An 18,098-nucleotide genomic window follows, 5' to 3' on the forward strand; every position below is an offset into this window, starting at 1 on the left:
GTCTGGGATACAAAGAGAACTTAGAGGTGGAGCAGCTGGATTCTGCACAGTGCTAGGAGGGAGAGGAGGGGTTGGAGGAGGTGGGAAGCAGGCCTTCAGTTTGGATAGCTCTTCCCCTAACCCAGTGACTCTAGTGGGAGGGTGGAGGGGTGGGGATGGGAAGGGAGCCTGGGAGTGAGGAGGAAAGGCAAACTCTGTCTTCCCCCAGGGGAGTCAATGAATAGTACCTAAAATGGAAACCAAACAAAACAACTTCAAGAAGTAACAAGGGCTTGTTTAGAGACCTGAAGGTAAACCCTGAACCATCAGCTAAAAGAGGTAGATAGCAGTGCTTGTCCCTGGGGAGAGGTAAATGGGAGGGAGAGGAAACAGCTGTGTACAGACATGTGACTTTACGTTTTGATCAAAATAAAACTTTGAAAACACAAACACTTTTTAAAAAGAAGGAAAGAAAGGCCGTCTTGGGTAAAGTAGGAGGGGCTATCCCAGGAGCTGAGCCGTCTGCCCAGCTGAGTCCTGCTGGTTTCACCTGCCCAGGGGAGCCGGGTCCCCTGCCCTGCTGCGGTGCATGCTGCCTGGTGGGGGTTCTGCCCAGGCCCACTGCTGCCTGAGTTCAAATCCAGGCAGCACCATTTGCAAGCTGTGTGCAAGTTGCTTCACCACCCTGCACTGTTCCGCCCTCTGTAAAATGGGTTGGCCATTGTACCATCTCTGAAAAGTATGTGCTGATGCGTCGGTAAAAAGCTTTCAAAAATTGTTAGTTCATGTTATTTTTTTGCTGGAGACGTTAAGTGCGGAAAGGAGAGGGGGCTCGCGTGGGTCACAGGAGGCTCAGCTGGGCTCACCACGGTTCGTGCCTGCGCCCATTTAGCGTGCACAGAGCTAGCGCCTGCTGTATGCCAAGCCCGTTGCTGGGTCTCCGCCCCGGATCTGGGGTGCAGGAACTGCCGCGCCCTGTCGGGTCGATCCCGGTGGGAACCCAGATGTCTCCAAGATCCGAGACCTATCCCCGCCCCACGCCCTCCCTGCGGGGCGGTCCCGGGTTTGGGCGGGATGGGCGGGCGGCTACTTAAGGTCGGTGACCCGAGGCCGCTGCTGCCGACTGGGTCCCCTGCCGCTGTCGCCACCATGGCTCCGCATCGCCCCGCGCCCGCGCTGCCCTGCGCGCTGTTCCTGGCGCTGTGCGCGCTGTCGCTGCCCGTCCGCGCGCGTGCGGCCATTGCGTCGCAGGGGGCGTCCCAGGCGAGGGCATCCCAGGGGCGGGTGCCCGAGGCGCGGGTGAGTGCCCGGGGGGCCCCGGGGCTCCCAGAGTAACTCTCTATTGTAAGTTCTTGCAGATACAGCGCTAGGAAAAGGGGAGTAATTCAGGTCTAGAATGGAAAAACTGTTTTGTTGCTTTGTAAGTATCTCTTGCTGCTTCTGGGGCCCTGGCTCGCAGATGAGGGTGGGAGCCTGGGGGCCCTGGCTGTTCCCTCCCAGGAAGCTAACCTCACCTTGGCCGGATTTCTTTTCCCCCGCCTCCTGATTTCTCCTTTCCCTTCTCTGTTTTCTTCTCCCCTCTGCCTCATTTCTCTCCTTCCCTCTTCTGATGTCTTCTTCCATTTCCGATTCCTTGTTCTCATTTGATCTCTCTCCCTCTCCAATATTTCCTTCTTCCTTGTAGGACCTCACCTGTTTGCTTATGGTCATTACTATCATTTCTTCTCTCCTTGCTGCTGTCTTCCCTGCCCTGTCTGGTTTCGTGTTTTTCCACCTTCTGCCTGAGTTCTTCTCCCTCTCCCTGCCTGGTTTCTCTGACTTCTCCCCTCTGATTTTTACTCCCACCAGATCTCTTCTCCGGCCAGAGGTGACCTGCACCTGCTGATTTTTGTCCTCGATTCCAGCCTAACCCTCTTGTGCCCACCCCGGCCCCCGCCCCAGTGCATGTCTAACAGCCGCCCCATTTTTAACCACCTCATCTCCAACAGCCTCCTGCAGACCCTGGTGCATCCTCGTCTCTTCCAAGAAATGCAATTTGGGGGTGGGATGTTGCGGGGCAGGAGGGAGGAGGCAGACAGCTCAGGAGGCCACTAGGGCTCAGCCATTTGGACCCTTCTTGGGGGTATGATGGGGATGGGTGCAGGGAGGACAGGGGGTTCCTGTGGATCACGGGAGGCTCAGGTGGGCTCACCTCGGTTTGCGAGTGTACCCATTTAGCATGCACAGAGCTAGCGCCTGCTGTCTACCAGGCCCCGTGCTGGAAATCTTTCCACTTCCAAAGAGCAAAAGCAAACAGGCTGTGTGACCTTCGGTCAGTCCTTTCCCCTCTTTGAGCCTCAGTTTCTCTATCTGCAGATTGGGGTTGGGTAATGAGCTCTCGGAGGGCCCTTTAGTTGTAAGAGCCATTGAAGATGCTGGAAGGGAGCAAGCTGAGGCCCTGGGGACCCTTAGATTTACTATTGCCATCTGAGGGGTCTACCCATAGTCCCAGAGCTTATGATCTTGGAGCCCAGGACAACCCCTGCTACACTGTTTCCTAGCTGGAGGTCCCCCGGCAGAGTCCCTTCACCTCTCTGTGCCTTGGTTATCACATCCAATTGGCAATAAGAAAAGAAGGGAGGCCGGGCGTGGTGGCTCACGCCTGTAATCCCAACACTTTGGGAGGCCGAGGCAGGTGGATCACCTGAGGTCAAGGAGTTCTAGACCAGCCTGACCAACATGGCGAAACCCCATCTCTACTAAAAATACAAAATTAGCCAGACGTAGTAGCACGTGCCTGTAATCCCAGCTACTCAGGAGGCTGAGGCAGGAGAATTGCTTGAACCCGGGAGACAGAGGTTGCAGTGAGTCGAGATTGTACCATTGCACTCCAGCCCGGGCAACAGTACGAGGCTCTGTCTCACCAAAAAAAAAAAAAAAAAAAAAGAAAGAAAGAAAGAAAAGAAAGGAGCAGGGAGGTAGAGCCCTCTGTATCCTCCATCACCAGAAAAAGCCGAAGAGGGCTAAGTAGGAGGGACAGATGCTGGCCAGGGCACAGGATTTGAAGCATAAAACTCTTGTCCTGTTTGTTGACTCATTGAGACAGGGTGCTCAGAAGGGGATAGACTTGCCTGGGGCGTGGGGAGAGCAGGAGGCTCAAGTGAGATGCTCTTGGTGCTGGAAACCGCCCTCCCTCATGCCCGGGGCATTTCCCTGCCAGGACCCTGCCCCTGCTTAGGCTCTGCCCTGTCTCTTCCCAGCCCAACAGCATGGTGGTGGAACACCCCGAGTTCCTCAAGGCAGGGAAGGAGCCTGGCCTGCAGATCTGGCGTGTGGAGAAGTTTGATCTGGTGCCCGTGCCCACCAACCTTTATGGAGACTTCTTCACGGGCGATGCTTACGTCATCCTGAAGACAGTGCAGCTGAGGAATGGGAATCTGCAGTACGACCTCCACTACTGGCTGGGTGAGGCTGGCCCCCCAGCCCCTGCCCCAGCGCCCGTTCTGAACAGTACAGACCTTTGAGGCATGGTCCCCAGGAAGGGAACTGATTATTGAGTGCACCTAGTATGCGCCGGGCCCTTGACTGGTGGTTTGTGCCCTTAGACTCTAGAGCCAGCCTGGCCAAGTTCACACCCCTACTCTGCCCCTGACTCACGTTCTGCCCTTTGGCAAGTCACTCAATGTCCCTGTGGAGTGGACATGATGATAGCTCTGCCCTATCTCACAGGAATGTCATGAGGGTTAAACGCCTTACTGTGACACTCAGAACTGTGGGTGAATTGGAGACCCTGGGCCCCTCCACAACCTCCCTGGCCCAGCTCCAGGCACTCCCCAGTTTGCCCTTGAGTCAGGAGCCTGGAGTCCCTGCCACACCTCTGCTGTGGGATGCTATAAGTCCTGCCCCCTTGCTGAGCCTCAGTTTCCTAATCTGTGAATTGAGCTGATGCTCCCAGTCCTGAGTTTACGCTCAGGAGGGCTGAGAATGAATGTAGGGGAATGTGACAGAGCTGGGAGGATGCTTAGAGAAAAATGAGGTCCATCGTCCCATTATACAGATGGGTTAACTGAAGCTCACAGAAGGCAAGGGCTTTCTCAGCTTCTACAGCTAGGTCAGGGCAGTGCTGGGGTTCCTCCTCCTCATCCTCCTCTTCCCCAGGGGTCTGGGGTACTTCTGGGAAACCAGGCTCATGCTGTTCCGATGTCCCCTAGGCAATGAGTGCAGCCAGGATGAGAGCGGGGCGGCCGCCATCTTTACCGTGCAGCTGGATGACTACCTGAACGGCCGGGCTGTGCAGCACCGTGAGGTCCAGGGCTTCGAGTCGGCCACCTTCCTAGGCTACTTCAAGTCTGGCCTGAAATACAAGGTGGGTTGGGCCCCACCTTGCTTGAGCAGTAGGGACAGATGCACCAGTAACAGGGCTCACTCAGGCCCATCTATCTTTCGGCCTTGTGATGCGGTGGGCAGACCGATCAGAGGTCAGGCTTTGGAGTCAACCAATGTTGTGTTTAAATCCTCGCCTCTTTCTAGCTGTGTGAAGTTGGACAAATCACACGGCCTTTCTGAGCCTCTGGTTCCTTATCTTAAAATGGGGAGAAGAAAATTCCCCGTAAGTTCATAGTGTTGTTTTCCTAGCCCCCAACAGTGAGGAGTGGGCCAGAGGTAGAAAGCTAGTTCTTGCAGGCCCCAGGGGGCTTTGGCCTGGTCCTGTTCTGGTACCCCTTAATTCTTAGGGCCTTGTGAACAGAAGGCCCCGTATTAGGTATTTAATAGGGCATTGCTAGTCACATCCCTCTTTCTGTTCGCTAGAATCCCCTTTGAACTTGAACTTTTCGCAGTCTGGACCAAGACGGAGCTCTTTTCCCAAGCTCCTAGCCAGGTGGGGCAGAGCAAGGCCAAACTGGGAGCTCCATGAGACTGCACCCTAATATGCTGGTAACTTCCTGCAAGCCACTTGACCTCCTTGAGCCTCCCTTTCCTCTCTGGTTACCTGAGAGCCAGTTGTACCTGCCCTACAGGACTGGGAGAGGATTTGGTGCAGGGGTGGCTGGGAAATGCCTTGCGTGGGGCTTGCCATCTGGAAGGGCTCTGGGAACACTGTAGTTTTACAAAGCTGGGGTTTTCCTTGGTCAGGACAGAGAGGCGGATCACAGGCTTTCACAGCCAGGTGGGCCTTAATGTCAGAGTCCAAATCTCATTTTACTGGAGGAGAAGGGGAACTGAGATGCAGAAAGGCTTAAACAATTGGCCTAGAGTCACACAGAGAATTGGTGCCAGACCAAGGACTAGAACCCAGATGTTCTAACTCTCAGCATTCTTTCCACTATACCAACAAACTTCTAATGACCAGGGTCCTAGGGTAGGGTTCAAGCCTGTCTGTGCTGCTGATGTGCTGTGTGACCTTAGAGAAATCACTGTTCCTCTCTGGACCTCAGCATCATCTGTGTCAATGGAGGGTGACCTTGTCTGCCCTGGTGAGGCACAAGAGATTGAATGATGGGAAAGCGTCATTGAGACTCAGATAGCAACAGGCAGGGTGTGTCCTGGGAACCACAGTCCAGGACTGGGCAGGGCTGGGTTGGATTCCCTGGAGCCCCCTGTGTGCCAGTTTCCCTTTGCACTGAGCTCCTCCTGCTAAGCTGTCCAGCTCTGCCTTCTTCCTGCAGTCCTTTCTGGGGCCTTGACACCTTGCAGAAGGAGAGGTAAGAAGTTTGGGAACCAGGTCCCTGAGCTGCAGAAGGACCAGGTCTTTTTGCAACTTCTGGAGCAAGAAGTGGAAAGAGCACTTGCCCAGGAATCACAGAGATTGGGATTGAGGTCGCAAGGCTACCTCCTGTAATTGCTGTGAGACTTTGGGCAAGTCGTGTATCTTTGGGTGGGTGTTATCACTCATCCTCCATTCATCATTCATTCAACAAACATTCACTGAGCCTCAGTAACAGCAGCACCGGCTTGTTGTTGCTACACTGTGGCAGACATGATACCGGGAATGTAGGTTATCTCATTTCAGCCTCACAACTGTCCTGGGAGGTAAGGAACTCCAATTCCATTTTACAGATGAGACTGGAGGCTCAGAGAGGTCACATAAGCTACATTCAAACCAGGCTTGTATTCCCTTACCCCTGCCAGGCCACGTGATGGGTGCCAGGGTGCCCAAGTGAAGAAGGTGGGTCCCTGCCCTTGAAAGTGTCCCGAGGAGTTGGGGAGACTGGCAGGCTCACGAAGAGTCAATCCATTGCCTCCACGTTGGGTGACAGGTGGGATCCCAGGGACTGCTCAGTTCTGAGAGGGGTTCAGGGATGAGATAGATGAGTAGGTGTTTGCTAATCTATCTTGTCTTAGTCACCGTTTCTTAGGGCATAACCTGACGGTCTAACATGGTTACAAATATGAGAGTTCTCATATACACAGGAAGGATGATTTTCCAGGTCAGAGAATGTTGCAGAGCAGGTCATAGGCTCCCTGGATTTTTAGAAATAAACAAGGATGATAAGAACCCTTACCGTGTATTAAGCCTTGACTACAAGATCTCATTTAATTGTCACTATAGCCTTTAGGGTAGATGGTAATGCTCCCATTTCATAGATGAGGAAGCTGAGGCTCAGAGGAGTAAACTAACTTGCCTAAGTTCACACAGCTGGTAAAAGATGCTTATCATTGAACACTTATCTATTACTTTCTGTGTGTCAGGGACTCTTCTGAGTGCTTTACTCATTTAACTCATTTTACCCTAACAGGTAGGGTATCTGTTAGCACCATTTTATAAATGAAGCTACTAAGACACAGAGATGTTAAGCAACTTGTCCAAGGTCACACAGCTAGTAAGTGACTGGATTAGGGTGCAAACCCAAGCGTGAAGGGCCTAGCACAGACCTGGTTCAGAGTCGACATTTGAAGGTTCCCTGATCTTTGATCTAGCTCGGATATGGCCTGGGATCGACGTGGATAGCCAGGTTCCCTGACTGCTGATGATTTTCCAGGATGTTCTTGGATCACACTTGACGATCTGGGCTCCAGCTGGGCCCAGATTTGGGGCTTCCATCCTGAAAGGCGCTGGCTCCTGGTGCGAACGGGAGGCCCAGGGCTGATCCTGTTTACCACCTTCTGCAAGTCCTCAGGCTGCCCCCGCACTTGGCAGGTCCAGGCCAAGGTTCTCGCCCCGGCGCCCTCATCAATTATAGATCCCCGAGGAGCAGGGCTTGTTACGCAAGACTTGTTCCTGTGAAAGCCTCTTCCTCTAAGCCAATTCTGTCCTCGGAGTGTGAGAAGGGGCAGGGAGGGGACAGCGAGCCACTAGAAAGGGCTGACTTGGGGCTTGGCCCTCTTGTTCTATGACCCCCAAATCCGTAGGTCGCTGCCCTGCAAGAGAGTTCAGAATCCCTTGATTCCCGACCCTCCTCCTCCCACTCCCCAGACCCCCATTTTTGGACTGAACCCTGGAGACCCCCTGGGGCTGGGTTATTTGAAACCCATTGTTCAAATGGAATCTGGGCTGTGCAGAGACCTAGGAGCCCTTGGACCTGAGGAACACAATTGGGAACCCATAGAATCACTGGAATCTTTCTGTCCTCCCTCCCTCCTATTCCTTAGATAAAGAGCTCTGAGTTTAGAAGGTAGAGGGGACCAAGCCTGATCAATTCATTTTTCTTGGTTTTAGAAACAGTTTAACTTTTGTTTTCATGTAAATCTTCTTCGCTTTTTTCCCCTTTCTTCTGACTACAAGAGTAATATAAGCTTATTGTAAAATGTCAAACATTACAGAAATATAGGTTCTAGAAAATAAAAGCCCCCCCAACAAGATTCTACCCTTGGAGATATATAGCATATAGTGGCTAATTTCTTTCTCTCTGAACGTATATAGATAGACAGATGCATATATATGTAATCACTTTAATTTGGAAAGTGGCTTTTAAAACAATTTATCCTATAGAATTTTGTTCAAATAATTTGATGCCAATCTTGCCCACCTAATGATTAGACCATAGAAAGCAACAATCAGTGCTAAAGATTATAGTCAAAAACAGGAACAACTTCAAAAAACTTCTTTCCCCTGCCCTTGTAGATCCACTGATGTCTTCTAAGAGCTTGCTTTAATTTATTTTTGTTAATTAATCTTTCCAATTCTAATTTCCTAGAGCAGTAAAATTAGAGGAATTAATTAATCAGGAAACTCATGGCTGCAATAATTCAACATCAAGAATTATTTTATAAGGCTGGGTGCGGTGGCTCACGCTTGTAATCCCAACACTTAGGGAGGCCGAGATGGGTGATCATTTGAGGTCAGGAGTTCGAGACCAGCCTGGCCAACATGGTGAAATCTGTCTCTACTAAAAATACAAAAATTAGCAGGGCGTGGTGGCGGCTGCCTGTAGTTCCAGCTATTCGGGAGGCTGAGGCAGGAGAATCACTTGAATCTGGGAGGCAGAGGTTGCAGTGAGCCAAGATCGTGCCACTGCACTCCAGCCTGGGCGACAGAACGAGACTCCGTCTCAAAAAAAAAGAATTATTTTATAAGTAAATACAGAGAATTTTTAAAAAGTGAGATTTATGACATAAAGCAACCTTTTTCCTTTTTAAAAAATAGGGTAAAAATTTTAATGACAAAAATGAAAGGCATACTTCAATGAGTATTTAGAGGGATACAATTTTTTTCTTTGCTCCCGTTTCCTTGTCTCCGAGGAATCAATAGAAACAGTTAGTGAGTCCTTCTAGCACCTTTTGGAAAAGGTTTGCACATCCACTCTCTCATTATGTCCAGTTGAATGAAGTCCCGTGGTCAGGAGTTCCTAGGCTGACAGCTGAATGAGGCTGGGTCCCTGGCAGGGGGATCTTGGGGATAGAACCTAGCACTGCCGCCCAGCACTGGGCTCTGGACACAATGCTTAATCTCTTTGAATCTCGGTTTCCTCGCCTGTGAAGTGGGATAATTATTAATAGTTCCTGCTTCAGGGGCTTGTTGTCAGGACTTCATTGCATGCACTTAAAGCAAGTGCCCCAGCTTTGGCAAAGCTCTGTAAGTGGCAGCCACTGTGGTGGTTACAGGTAAGCACAGCTGAGTGCAGGTGAGCATTGGTTGTTGCATTTTCTTCCCTGGCTGCTCTTCCTCACTTGCTCCGGGCAGTCTTGGTTACATTGCTCTCAGAACCCTCCTGTTTTTCTGTGCTCCCGCTGCATTGCCCTGACCTATGTCCTTTGCACTCTGCCTGGCTCTCCAATCCCAGGCCTCATGGCCATCCAGCCCTCAGGCCCCCTCAGACCTGGTCTCTCAACCCAGAGTCCCAACTCACTCCTTCCTGATGATGGAAAAAGTTACTGTCTTGCTTCCCAGTTTTGGGCAGCAAATTCAGGAGAAGTCACAGTCTTACCCCTTGCTCCGCACCGAGGTCAGTCATAGCATGGCCAACCCACAGCTCCCTTGGAGGGGCTCTGGAAGCAGGGTGGAAAGACAGGTTGTCAGCTCTGTGAGCACTGGCTGCCCTGCTAGGCCCAAGGGAATCTTGAAAGGCCTTAGCTGAGACCAAGAAGGGACACCAGGGGGTCCTCCAGCCACTGGCAACCCAAAAACATCCATTACTTGAAAGAGGGCTCTGAATAGTGGCTTGTTCCTTCCTCCCATCCTGGATGTCTGAGTGATCTTTGCTCTAAGAAAACCTGATATTGGCTGGCACAGTGACTCATGCCTGTAATTCCAGCACTTTGGGAGGCCAAGGCGGGAGGATCACGTGAGGCCAGGAGTTCAAGACCAGCCTGGCCAACATGGTGAAACTTGGTCTCTACAAAGAATACAAAAATTAGGTGGGCATGGTGATGCACATCTGTAATCACAGCTACTCGGGAGGCTGAGGCACAAGAATTGCTGGAACCCAGGAGGCAGAGGCTGCAGTGAATTGAGATTGTACTACTGCACTCCAGCCTGGGTGACAGAGCGAGACTCTGTCTCAAAAGAAAATAGAAAGAAAACTTGATATTGAGAGAAGAATGTGAATCTTACAGATTCAGACACGCCTGGGTTTGAATTCTAGCTCCACCACCTACCATCTGTATAATCTTGGGCAAGTCTCATCACCTGTGGGCCCCATTTTGCTCATCTGCGCAATGGAGCAATGATGCCTCCCTTGCAGGCGATGCGTGAAGAATGCCTGGCACAGTGGGCATCATCATTTCACAAACACATATATTGTTGACTACGGGAAGACACAGCAGGAGCCCAATATACATGGACTCCCTTTGCCCCTTGCCCTCCTCGAGTCTGTGTGGCTAGAATTAGACTTAGCGTAGTGGACTGAGGGGCCCTGGATGGGGTGGCTGCATTGCTGGCCTGAGTGGAAGCCCTCTGCTTCCACCCCCATGTGTGGAGCCGGGAGACAAGCACCCGACTGGGAGGAGGAAACAAGGTTTCCAGCCTTGGCTTGGCCACACACTTGCTGAGCACCCTTGAGTGAGTCACTTCACTTCTCTGGACATCAGTTTACCGTGGGTAAAGTGGGGTGCTGTAGAAGGACCTTTACAACTCTGATTTGACAACTCTGGGGCACGGAGCTGGGGACTGCTCACAGGAAAGCCCAGCTGACTTTCCTTGGCTTGCTGCTGAGTGAGGGCAGCTGTGACTGCAGCAGGGACGCTCTCCTGAATGTCCTGCTCTGGGATGCAGTAATGATGACAGAGGGTAAGGGAGCAGGAGCTTGTGTCTCCTCTTCAGAAAGGAGAGGCCTGAGGCTCGGAAAGGGCGGGTGACTTACCCAAAGCCATCGAGCATTGCTGTGGCGGGGCACCTGTCCCTTACCCTCAGCTGCTTTGAAGGCACTGCTGGGGGGCAGTTGCTGTGGTACCGTAGGGTGGCGTGAAGGGTGGCGTGGCCGTAACAATCCAGGAAGACTTCCCAGAAGAGCCTTGAAGGATGAGAAAGATTTGGATTAGTACCTCTCAAAGTGGCTTTTGCAGAATACTCAAGCTGGAGGCAGGATATGGTGAAGAAAAGTGGTTCTTGGGCTGGGTTCAGTGACTCACTCCTGTAATCCCAGCACCCAAGGATCGCTTGAGGCCAGGAGTTCAAGACCAGCTTAAGCAGCATAGTGAGACCCCATGTCTACAATAGAAATAAAATAAAATAAAATAAATAAATAAGCTGGGTGCAGTGGCTCATGCCTGTGGTCTTAACCACTGAAGAGGCTGAGATGGGAAGATCATTCAAGTCCTGGAGTTTGAGGTTACAGTGAGCTGTGATCACACCAGTGCACTCCAGCCTGGACAGAGTGAGACCCTGTTGAAAGGAAGGAAGAGAGAGAGAGAGAGGAAGGAAAGAGAGGAAGAAAGAGAGAAAGGAAGGAAGGAAAGGAAAGAAAGGGAAAGAAGGAAAGAAAGAAAAAAAGAAAAGAAAGAAAGAAAAAAAAAAGAAAGTGGGTAAGAAAGAAAAGCAGTTCTTGATTCAGTAAGATAGGGAAATGCTGTATAAAACAAAAGGCAAGCAGGTGTATCCACCATAGGATTTGACAGAGCCTTTATTATGCACATGTGCATTGTGTAACAGTCAGAGAGGGTGAGTGAGAAGCATTTCCTCTGCTTATTTGACTGTAGAACTCTGCTTGCAGAATGTGTTAGGGGACTAGTGTGCCTTTGGGAAATGCTGGTTTTGAGAAAGGAATTGTTGCAGTTTTTTGATTTAGAAAGTGGCTACAGGGGTCCTTGTTAGTGGAGTATGGGATTCAAATGGGTGGCAGAAAGATGCAGTGGGCAGGGAATCTCTCACTTCTTAGCTGTGTGGCCTTGGGCAAATTTTATTGCTTTCCTAAACCTCAGTTTCCTACTCTGAAATGGGCATCAGAATGTTCCAGTCTCAAACAAGATAATGGTATGAAAGTCCTGAGTTAACTGAGAATTGCTGTGTTGCTGGAAAGCCACTGGTCCACAAGCCAGAATTTCCTTCACCTCATTTCTATCCCCTTCTTCCATATCAGCTTCCCTGGGCCTTCTGCCCTGGGCTAATGCTGTCTCTTTGGCCCCACAGAAAGGAGGTGTGGCATCGGGATTCAAGCACGTGGTACCCAACGAGGTGGTGGTGCAGAGACTCTTCCAGGTCAAAGGTAGGCGTGTGGTCCGTGCCACCGAGGTGCCTGTGTCCTGGGAGAGCTTCAACAATGGCGACTGCTTCATCCTGGACCTGGGCAACGTGAGTCCTGCTTTCCCCTTTCCCAGGAGCCACCGAGGTACTCCTGGCCTGACCATGGACTTGGGAACATCCACATGAACAAATGCATAGACACAGATGGGCAAATCACGGGGACCAGCATTGTTCATGAGTCGGAGAGACCCACGTACAGATATGTCTGTGTGCAAAGACTCCCACAAATGTAGACTCAAGCACACACCGTGGGTATAGTGCGTACTTGGACTTTGATTGACATATAGACTTCCTGGCACCTTCTGTTCGTACGTACATCTTGTGTCCTTTTTCACATGCTTATAAATACATAAAAGTCATGGGCAAACACTCTAGACTTTTGCCCACCAGGTGTGCACATGTGCACCATCATGAATGCCCACACATGTATACTCGGGTATGTTGCTTAAAGTCCCGCATGTGTATGTCATACATGTAGTTGCACATGCATGTGATCTATGACCATGTGTGTGGGATGCCCTTACCCAGGCCTACCTTATAGAATTGTGATGCTTCGTACACACTCGTCTCACAAGTCCCTGTGAGTGCAGACCTGCAAATGGACACGGCCGTTCTACCCCAAAGCTCCTATGCATATATACCTGTGATATAATGTCCGTGCAAACATGAGCACACACTGATTTAGTGTAAGCTTTTTATTAAAGCATCCTAGGCACACAGAAGAGTGTGTGAATCCTGAGTGTACAGCTTGATGGATTACACAAAGCGAACACACCCACCTAACACTGGATCATGAAGCAGAAGCTCACCAGCCCCTAGAAGGCCCCTGTTACCCCCTTTTGGTGCCTTCACCCCAAGGGCAACCATCATCCTGAACTTTCTCAACAGCATAGATGACTTTTGCCTGTTTCTGAACTTTATAGACACGGAACCTTGCTCTTTTATGTCTTACCTTTTGCTCAACATTACATTTCTGAGATGCATCCGTCTTGTTGCATTTAGTTATAGATTGTTCATTTTCCTTGCTGTGGAAGATTCAGTTGTGTGGGTGCACCGCGATTTATGTATCCTTTATGTTGTTGATGGGTACTTGCGGTGGCTTCTGGTTTGGGGCTATTACAGGCAGTGCTACTCTGAACATTCTTGCACAAGTCTTTTGGTGGACATACGAACGCACTTCTGTCAGGTATATTCCTAGAAGGAGGATTCTGGGTCCTAAGGAGATAGGTGTATTCGCCTTTAGTGGCTATGGCCAAATGGTTTCCCAAAATGATTGTACCAATTTATATTCCCTTCAGCAGGCAAATATTTTTGCACACATTCTAGATGTAGTTGTATGTGAAAAAATTCATGCACTCCCATCCCCTGGTGTATGCAGATCACACTTAATTGTATGTGAATAATGCACGTGGGCAAGCTCAGAACAGGGTGAACCTGCACACCACACGCCACACTCCCCAAGCCTTGTCACTGGGCGGGGCTTATAGGAAGACGGGACACTGACTTCCTGGGTCTCTGTCTTCCAGGACATCCACCAGTGGTGCGGTTCCAACAGCAACCGGTTTGAAAGACTGAAGGCCACGCAGGTGTCCAAGGGCATCCGGGACAACGAGCGGAGTGGCCGGGCCCGAGTGCACGTGTCTGAGGAGGGCGCTGAGCCCGAGGCGATGCTTCAGGTGCCTGTGGGGTGCGCACTGGGGTGGGTATGGGGATGGGTATGGGGACACGCTGCTCATGACTTTCTTCTGTTCAGTAGGCAATTTGAGGTGAATTTGAGGAAAAAAACTTCTGCTATAAACCGCCTTTTTATTTTTAAAATTTTGAGACAGGGTCTTCCTCTTTGTTGCCTGGGCTGGAGTGCAGGGGCACCATCACAGCTCACTGCAGCCTTGACCGCCTGGGCTCAAGTGATCCTCCTGCCTCAGCCTCCCGAGTAGCTGAGACCACAGGCGAGTGCTACCAAGCCAGGCTAATTTTTGAATTTTTTGTGGGGATGAGGTCTTGCCATGTTGCCCAGGCTGGTCTCCAGCTTCTGGGTTCATACCATCCACCTGCCTCAACCTCCCAAAATGCTGGGATTACAAGCATGAGTCACCATGCTGGCCCTGCCTCACTTTTGAGGCTGTTTTTCCATCAAACCCGATCACTTTAGGGAGTGAGGGAGATCAGTTACCTGTACAACTCCCAGACTTCCCGAGGGGTGAGGCTGGAACCCAAGGCTGTGCTGGGAGTGTGAACCGCGTTCTCCAGCGGGGAGGGCCAGGTCCTTTGCAGAGCTCAGGAGGACAGTCTTTCAGCATCCCCAGAGGGCCAGCTTGGTGCTAGAACAAGGTCAGAAAGAGACCACTGAGCCCCAATCCCCTCTTTCCTCTTCTGACTCTTCCTGGTAGTTTTTGGCCCATTTAGTCACATGATGGAATTGCCAGCCATTGTGCTTTGAGGACTTATCAATAGAGGCAGGATCCACCAGGAAAAGGAGGAGACCATGAGCTCTGCTCCATGCCACTTGGTTCCTGCCTCTCTGGGGGCATCCAATTCCAGCTTTTGGAGAGAGCAGAAGGGTAATTATTATTATGGGAAGGGACCTGGACACGAACCATGGCTAGGGAGGGACAGTGGGAGTGAAAATAGGCTCTGAAACCACAGGGATGGTGGTTCAGATTCTGGCTTAGCCACCTAATAGCTGTGTGAGTAGGTGATTTCGTCTCTCTAGACCTCAGATTCCTCTTCTGTAAAATAAGAGTGATAATCTGTGCCTCCTGGCCTGGTTGCGAGGATGAAGTGAGATCTTTTAAAGGCAGGCAGTAGAAGGCGTTCAATAGCTGTAGTTACCACAATTAGCCGGTAGACAAAACATCTGAAGAGCTGTCTGGAGGCAGAGGAGCAGGAGTGTTCTCCTGGAGTTTCTGAGTCAGGGGGACAAGGTGGAAGGGACCTCTGATGGACAGATCTGGACTTGCGAGCAGACGCAGGATGTCTCTGGAGGAGGTCAGACTCCATGGGGAGGGTCACAATGGATGCCCTTGTGGTCCCTGCCTGCCTGGGAGCTATCCCGGGAGCCTGGCCCCTCCCTCACAGCCACCCTTCCTCTCCATCTCTCTATCTCCTACAGGTGCTGGGCCCCAAGCCGGCTCTGCCTGCAGGTACCGAGGACACCGCCAAGGAGGATGCGGCCAACCGCAAGCTGGCCAAGCTCTACAAGGTGAGCACCAGATGCACTGCCTGGGCATGGGGTCAGGACAGGGAGGTGGAAGACCTGGTCTTCCCCACTCCACTGCTGTGGGACCTTGAGCAAAGCACCCCTTTGGTGGGGGACTCGACTTTCTCACATCTCCAGTGGACGCATGTGTACTTCCTTTGCTTTCCTGTGCTAAGAGCATGCGATCAACTCCGGACACATCTGTGTCACGCTCACACACGAGGTCTCTCTTTCTGAGTCGCAGTTTCCTAGTCTGTAACGTGGGAAGAAGAGCAGAATGGTCGACTTTGCGGGATTTCTGGGAGTCCACAGAGAAAATGGATGGGAAAACAGCTTAGAAAATACTTGGGGAAATACTACAGAAATGGTGTGTATGTGGGGAGGCTGCGGGTGTGGGTTACAGATAATGACTTTATTTATGGTTTCTTTCTTGTGATTTTCACAACTGAATTGAGGCTTAGCTCCAGCGAAGGAACTCTCTTGGCTGAGCTCTGGGAGAAGGCTCAATCACACTTATGTTGTGCCCCAAGTATTTGCAGTAAAACAACAAAATAGGGATGTGGATTCCCCCAGTGCCAAAGAAAAACTGCTACATTATTGATTTTTTGCTGACTATGAAGTAATACATGTTTATTGTAAAAGAAAAAATGAGCAGTATTCGAAATATAAAAAGAAAATAAAAGTCCATGCAATTTCACTAGTTTAAAAAAAAGTATTATTTTTAAAATGTGTTTTAATTACCAAAATGACAATACCCAGCTAAAAAATCAGCCTCTCCTCCTCACCAGAGAACACATCTTTGTCCAGCCACAGCTTTCTGTGCCTAATTACTTTTCCATTTCCATTTTATTTTTTTATTTGGAGACAGGGTCTCGCTGTGTCACCCAGGCTGCAGTGCAGTGGCATCTCACAGCTCACTGCAACCTCTACCTACCAGGCTCAAGCGATCTCTTGCCTCAGCCTCCTAAGTAGCTGGGACTACAGATAGGTCCCACCACGCCCAGCTAACTTTCATATTTTTTGTAGAGACAAGTTTTCGTCACGTTGCCCAGGCTGGTCTCGAACTCCTGGGCTCACGTGATCCACTTACCTCAGCCTTCCAAAGTGCTGGGATTACAGACCTGAGCCAACACGCCCAGTCATTTCTATTTTATGTAACTGGATCCAAACTATTCATGCTGTTCTGTGGTCTTCTTTTTTCCACTCAACATGGTCGAGAATATCTTTGTATAATAAATCTCAACATGACCCTTTATAACAGCTGTATAGTATTCTATTTTATGAATGTAAGAATTTAAGCAAATCCTAATATGTTCCCACCTTTTCCAATTACAGACAGTCCCTCTTGGTGCACTTGTGCTAAGTACAGCATAGCACTAAGGCAAGTTCCTAGACAAGGAACTGCTGGTCACAGGCTGAAGAATAAGTCAGTGGTTGAAAATACTGGTTCTGGGCCAGGTGTGGTGGCTCATGCCTGTAATCCCAGCACTTTGGAAGGCCGAGGTGGGTGGATCACGTGAGGTCAGGAGTTTGAGACCAGCCTGGCCAACATGGTGAAACACCATCTCTACTAAAAACACAAAATATTACCCAGCCATGGTGGCAGGCGCCCGTAATCCTAGCTCTCCTCCTAAGGGAGGAGAATCACTTGAACCTGGGAGGCAGAGGTTGCAGTGAGCCGAGATCACGCCATTGCACTCCAGCGTGGGTGACAAGAGCAAGACTCCATCTCAAAATAAATAAATAAATAAACAAATAAATAAATAAAATAAAATAAAAAAGTACTGGTTCTGGAGTTAGGAGTCAGACTGTGCCTGTTTACCCAGAGCCTTGCCAACTGGGTATTGTTAAACTTTTGGATTTTGACTCTTAAGATAGACTTTTTTTTTGAACTTGAATGAACTTTTTGTTTTAGAATAATTTTTAAGTTTATGGAAAAATTGTAAAGATAGTACAAAGAGTTCCGATATACCATTCACTCAGCTTCTCCTTAGCATCTTAGCATAACCAGGTACATTTATCAAAACTAAGAAATTGACATTGCTTCAATACCATTAACTAAACTATAGACTTTATCCAGATTTCCCCAGGTTTTCATTCTAGGTTCCAATCCAGGATACCAGGTTGCATTTAGCTCTTTTTACTTTTATTCTATTTTATTTACTTTTTTATTTTCGAGACAGAGTCTGGCTCTGTCACCCAGGCTGGAGTGTGGTGGTGCAGTCACAACTCACTGCAGCCCCGACCTCCTGGGCTCAGGTGATCCTCCCACTTCAGCCTCCCAAGTAGCTGGGGCCACAGGCAAGCGCCACCACGCCTTGCTACTTTTTGTATTTTTTGTAGAGATGGGATCTCGTCTTGTTGCCCAGGCTGGTCTCGAACTCCTGGGCTCAAGCCATCCACCCACCTGGGCCTCCCAAAGTGCTGGGATTAAAGGTGTGTGCCACTGCACACGGCCTCTTCTCTCTCTCTCTCTCTCTCTTTTTTTTTTTTTTGCAACAAGAACCTGTTTTATTTTTTCCAAATACAGATACAGAAGTTTGCGTGTTTTGCAAATATTGCTTCAAAGCAATATTTCTATATACAGCACCTTCTGTTCTAATAGCGCGTAAACATAGATATGTATCCACAGGGCAATGTTGGCTCATCAAGGATCCACCTTGCATACTCCTTTTTTTAAATGGTAAAGTTGAATACCTTTTCAGCAAACTATGCAGTTCCCCTCTGCCACCCAGTTCCCAAATGTTCCTTCATTTTATCCCGCCCTCTATTCCCATGTGCAGTTACCCCTGAGTGTAGGTCAGCAGATGTGGTTCTGACAAA

General features: G+C 49.9%; 1 protein-coding gene across 6 annotated transcripts in view; it reads left to right on the forward strand.

Moving 5' to 3' along the window:
* The window catches only part of GSN (gelsolin), a 64,848-nt gene that overhangs the window by 30,630 nt on the left and 16,120 nt on the right, over nt 1-18,098 (forward strand). For 3 of the 6 annotated variants that reach the window (XM_009188152.3, XM_021927202.2, XM_003911288.3), the window contains 5 exons: nt 3,219-3,423; nt 4,170-4,324; nt 11,963-12,124; nt 13,603-13,752; nt 15,189-15,278. In XM_009188152.3, the coding sequence (XP_009186416.1) occupies nt 3,228-3,423; nt 4,170-4,324; nt 11,963-12,124; nt 13,603-13,752; nt 15,189-15,278 (753 nt within the window). In that variant the 5' untranslated portion in view covers nt 3,219-3,227. Of the gene's footprint in view, nt 1-1,058; nt 1,279-1,328; nt 1,400-3,218; nt 3,424-4,169; nt 4,325-11,962; nt 12,125-13,602; nt 13,753-15,188; nt 15,279-18,098 lie in introns of those variants that run through there. The other 3 variants (XM_009188150.2, XM_009188151.2, XM_003911287.3) reach the window with 3 other exon arrangements.

Source organism: Papio anubis, chromosome 13 (genome assembly GCF_008728515.1).
Source record: "Papio anubis isolate 15944 chromosome 13, Panubis1.0, whole genome shotgun sequence".
NCBI lineage: Eukaryota > Metazoa > Chordata > Mammalia > Primates > Cercopithecidae > Papio > Papio anubis.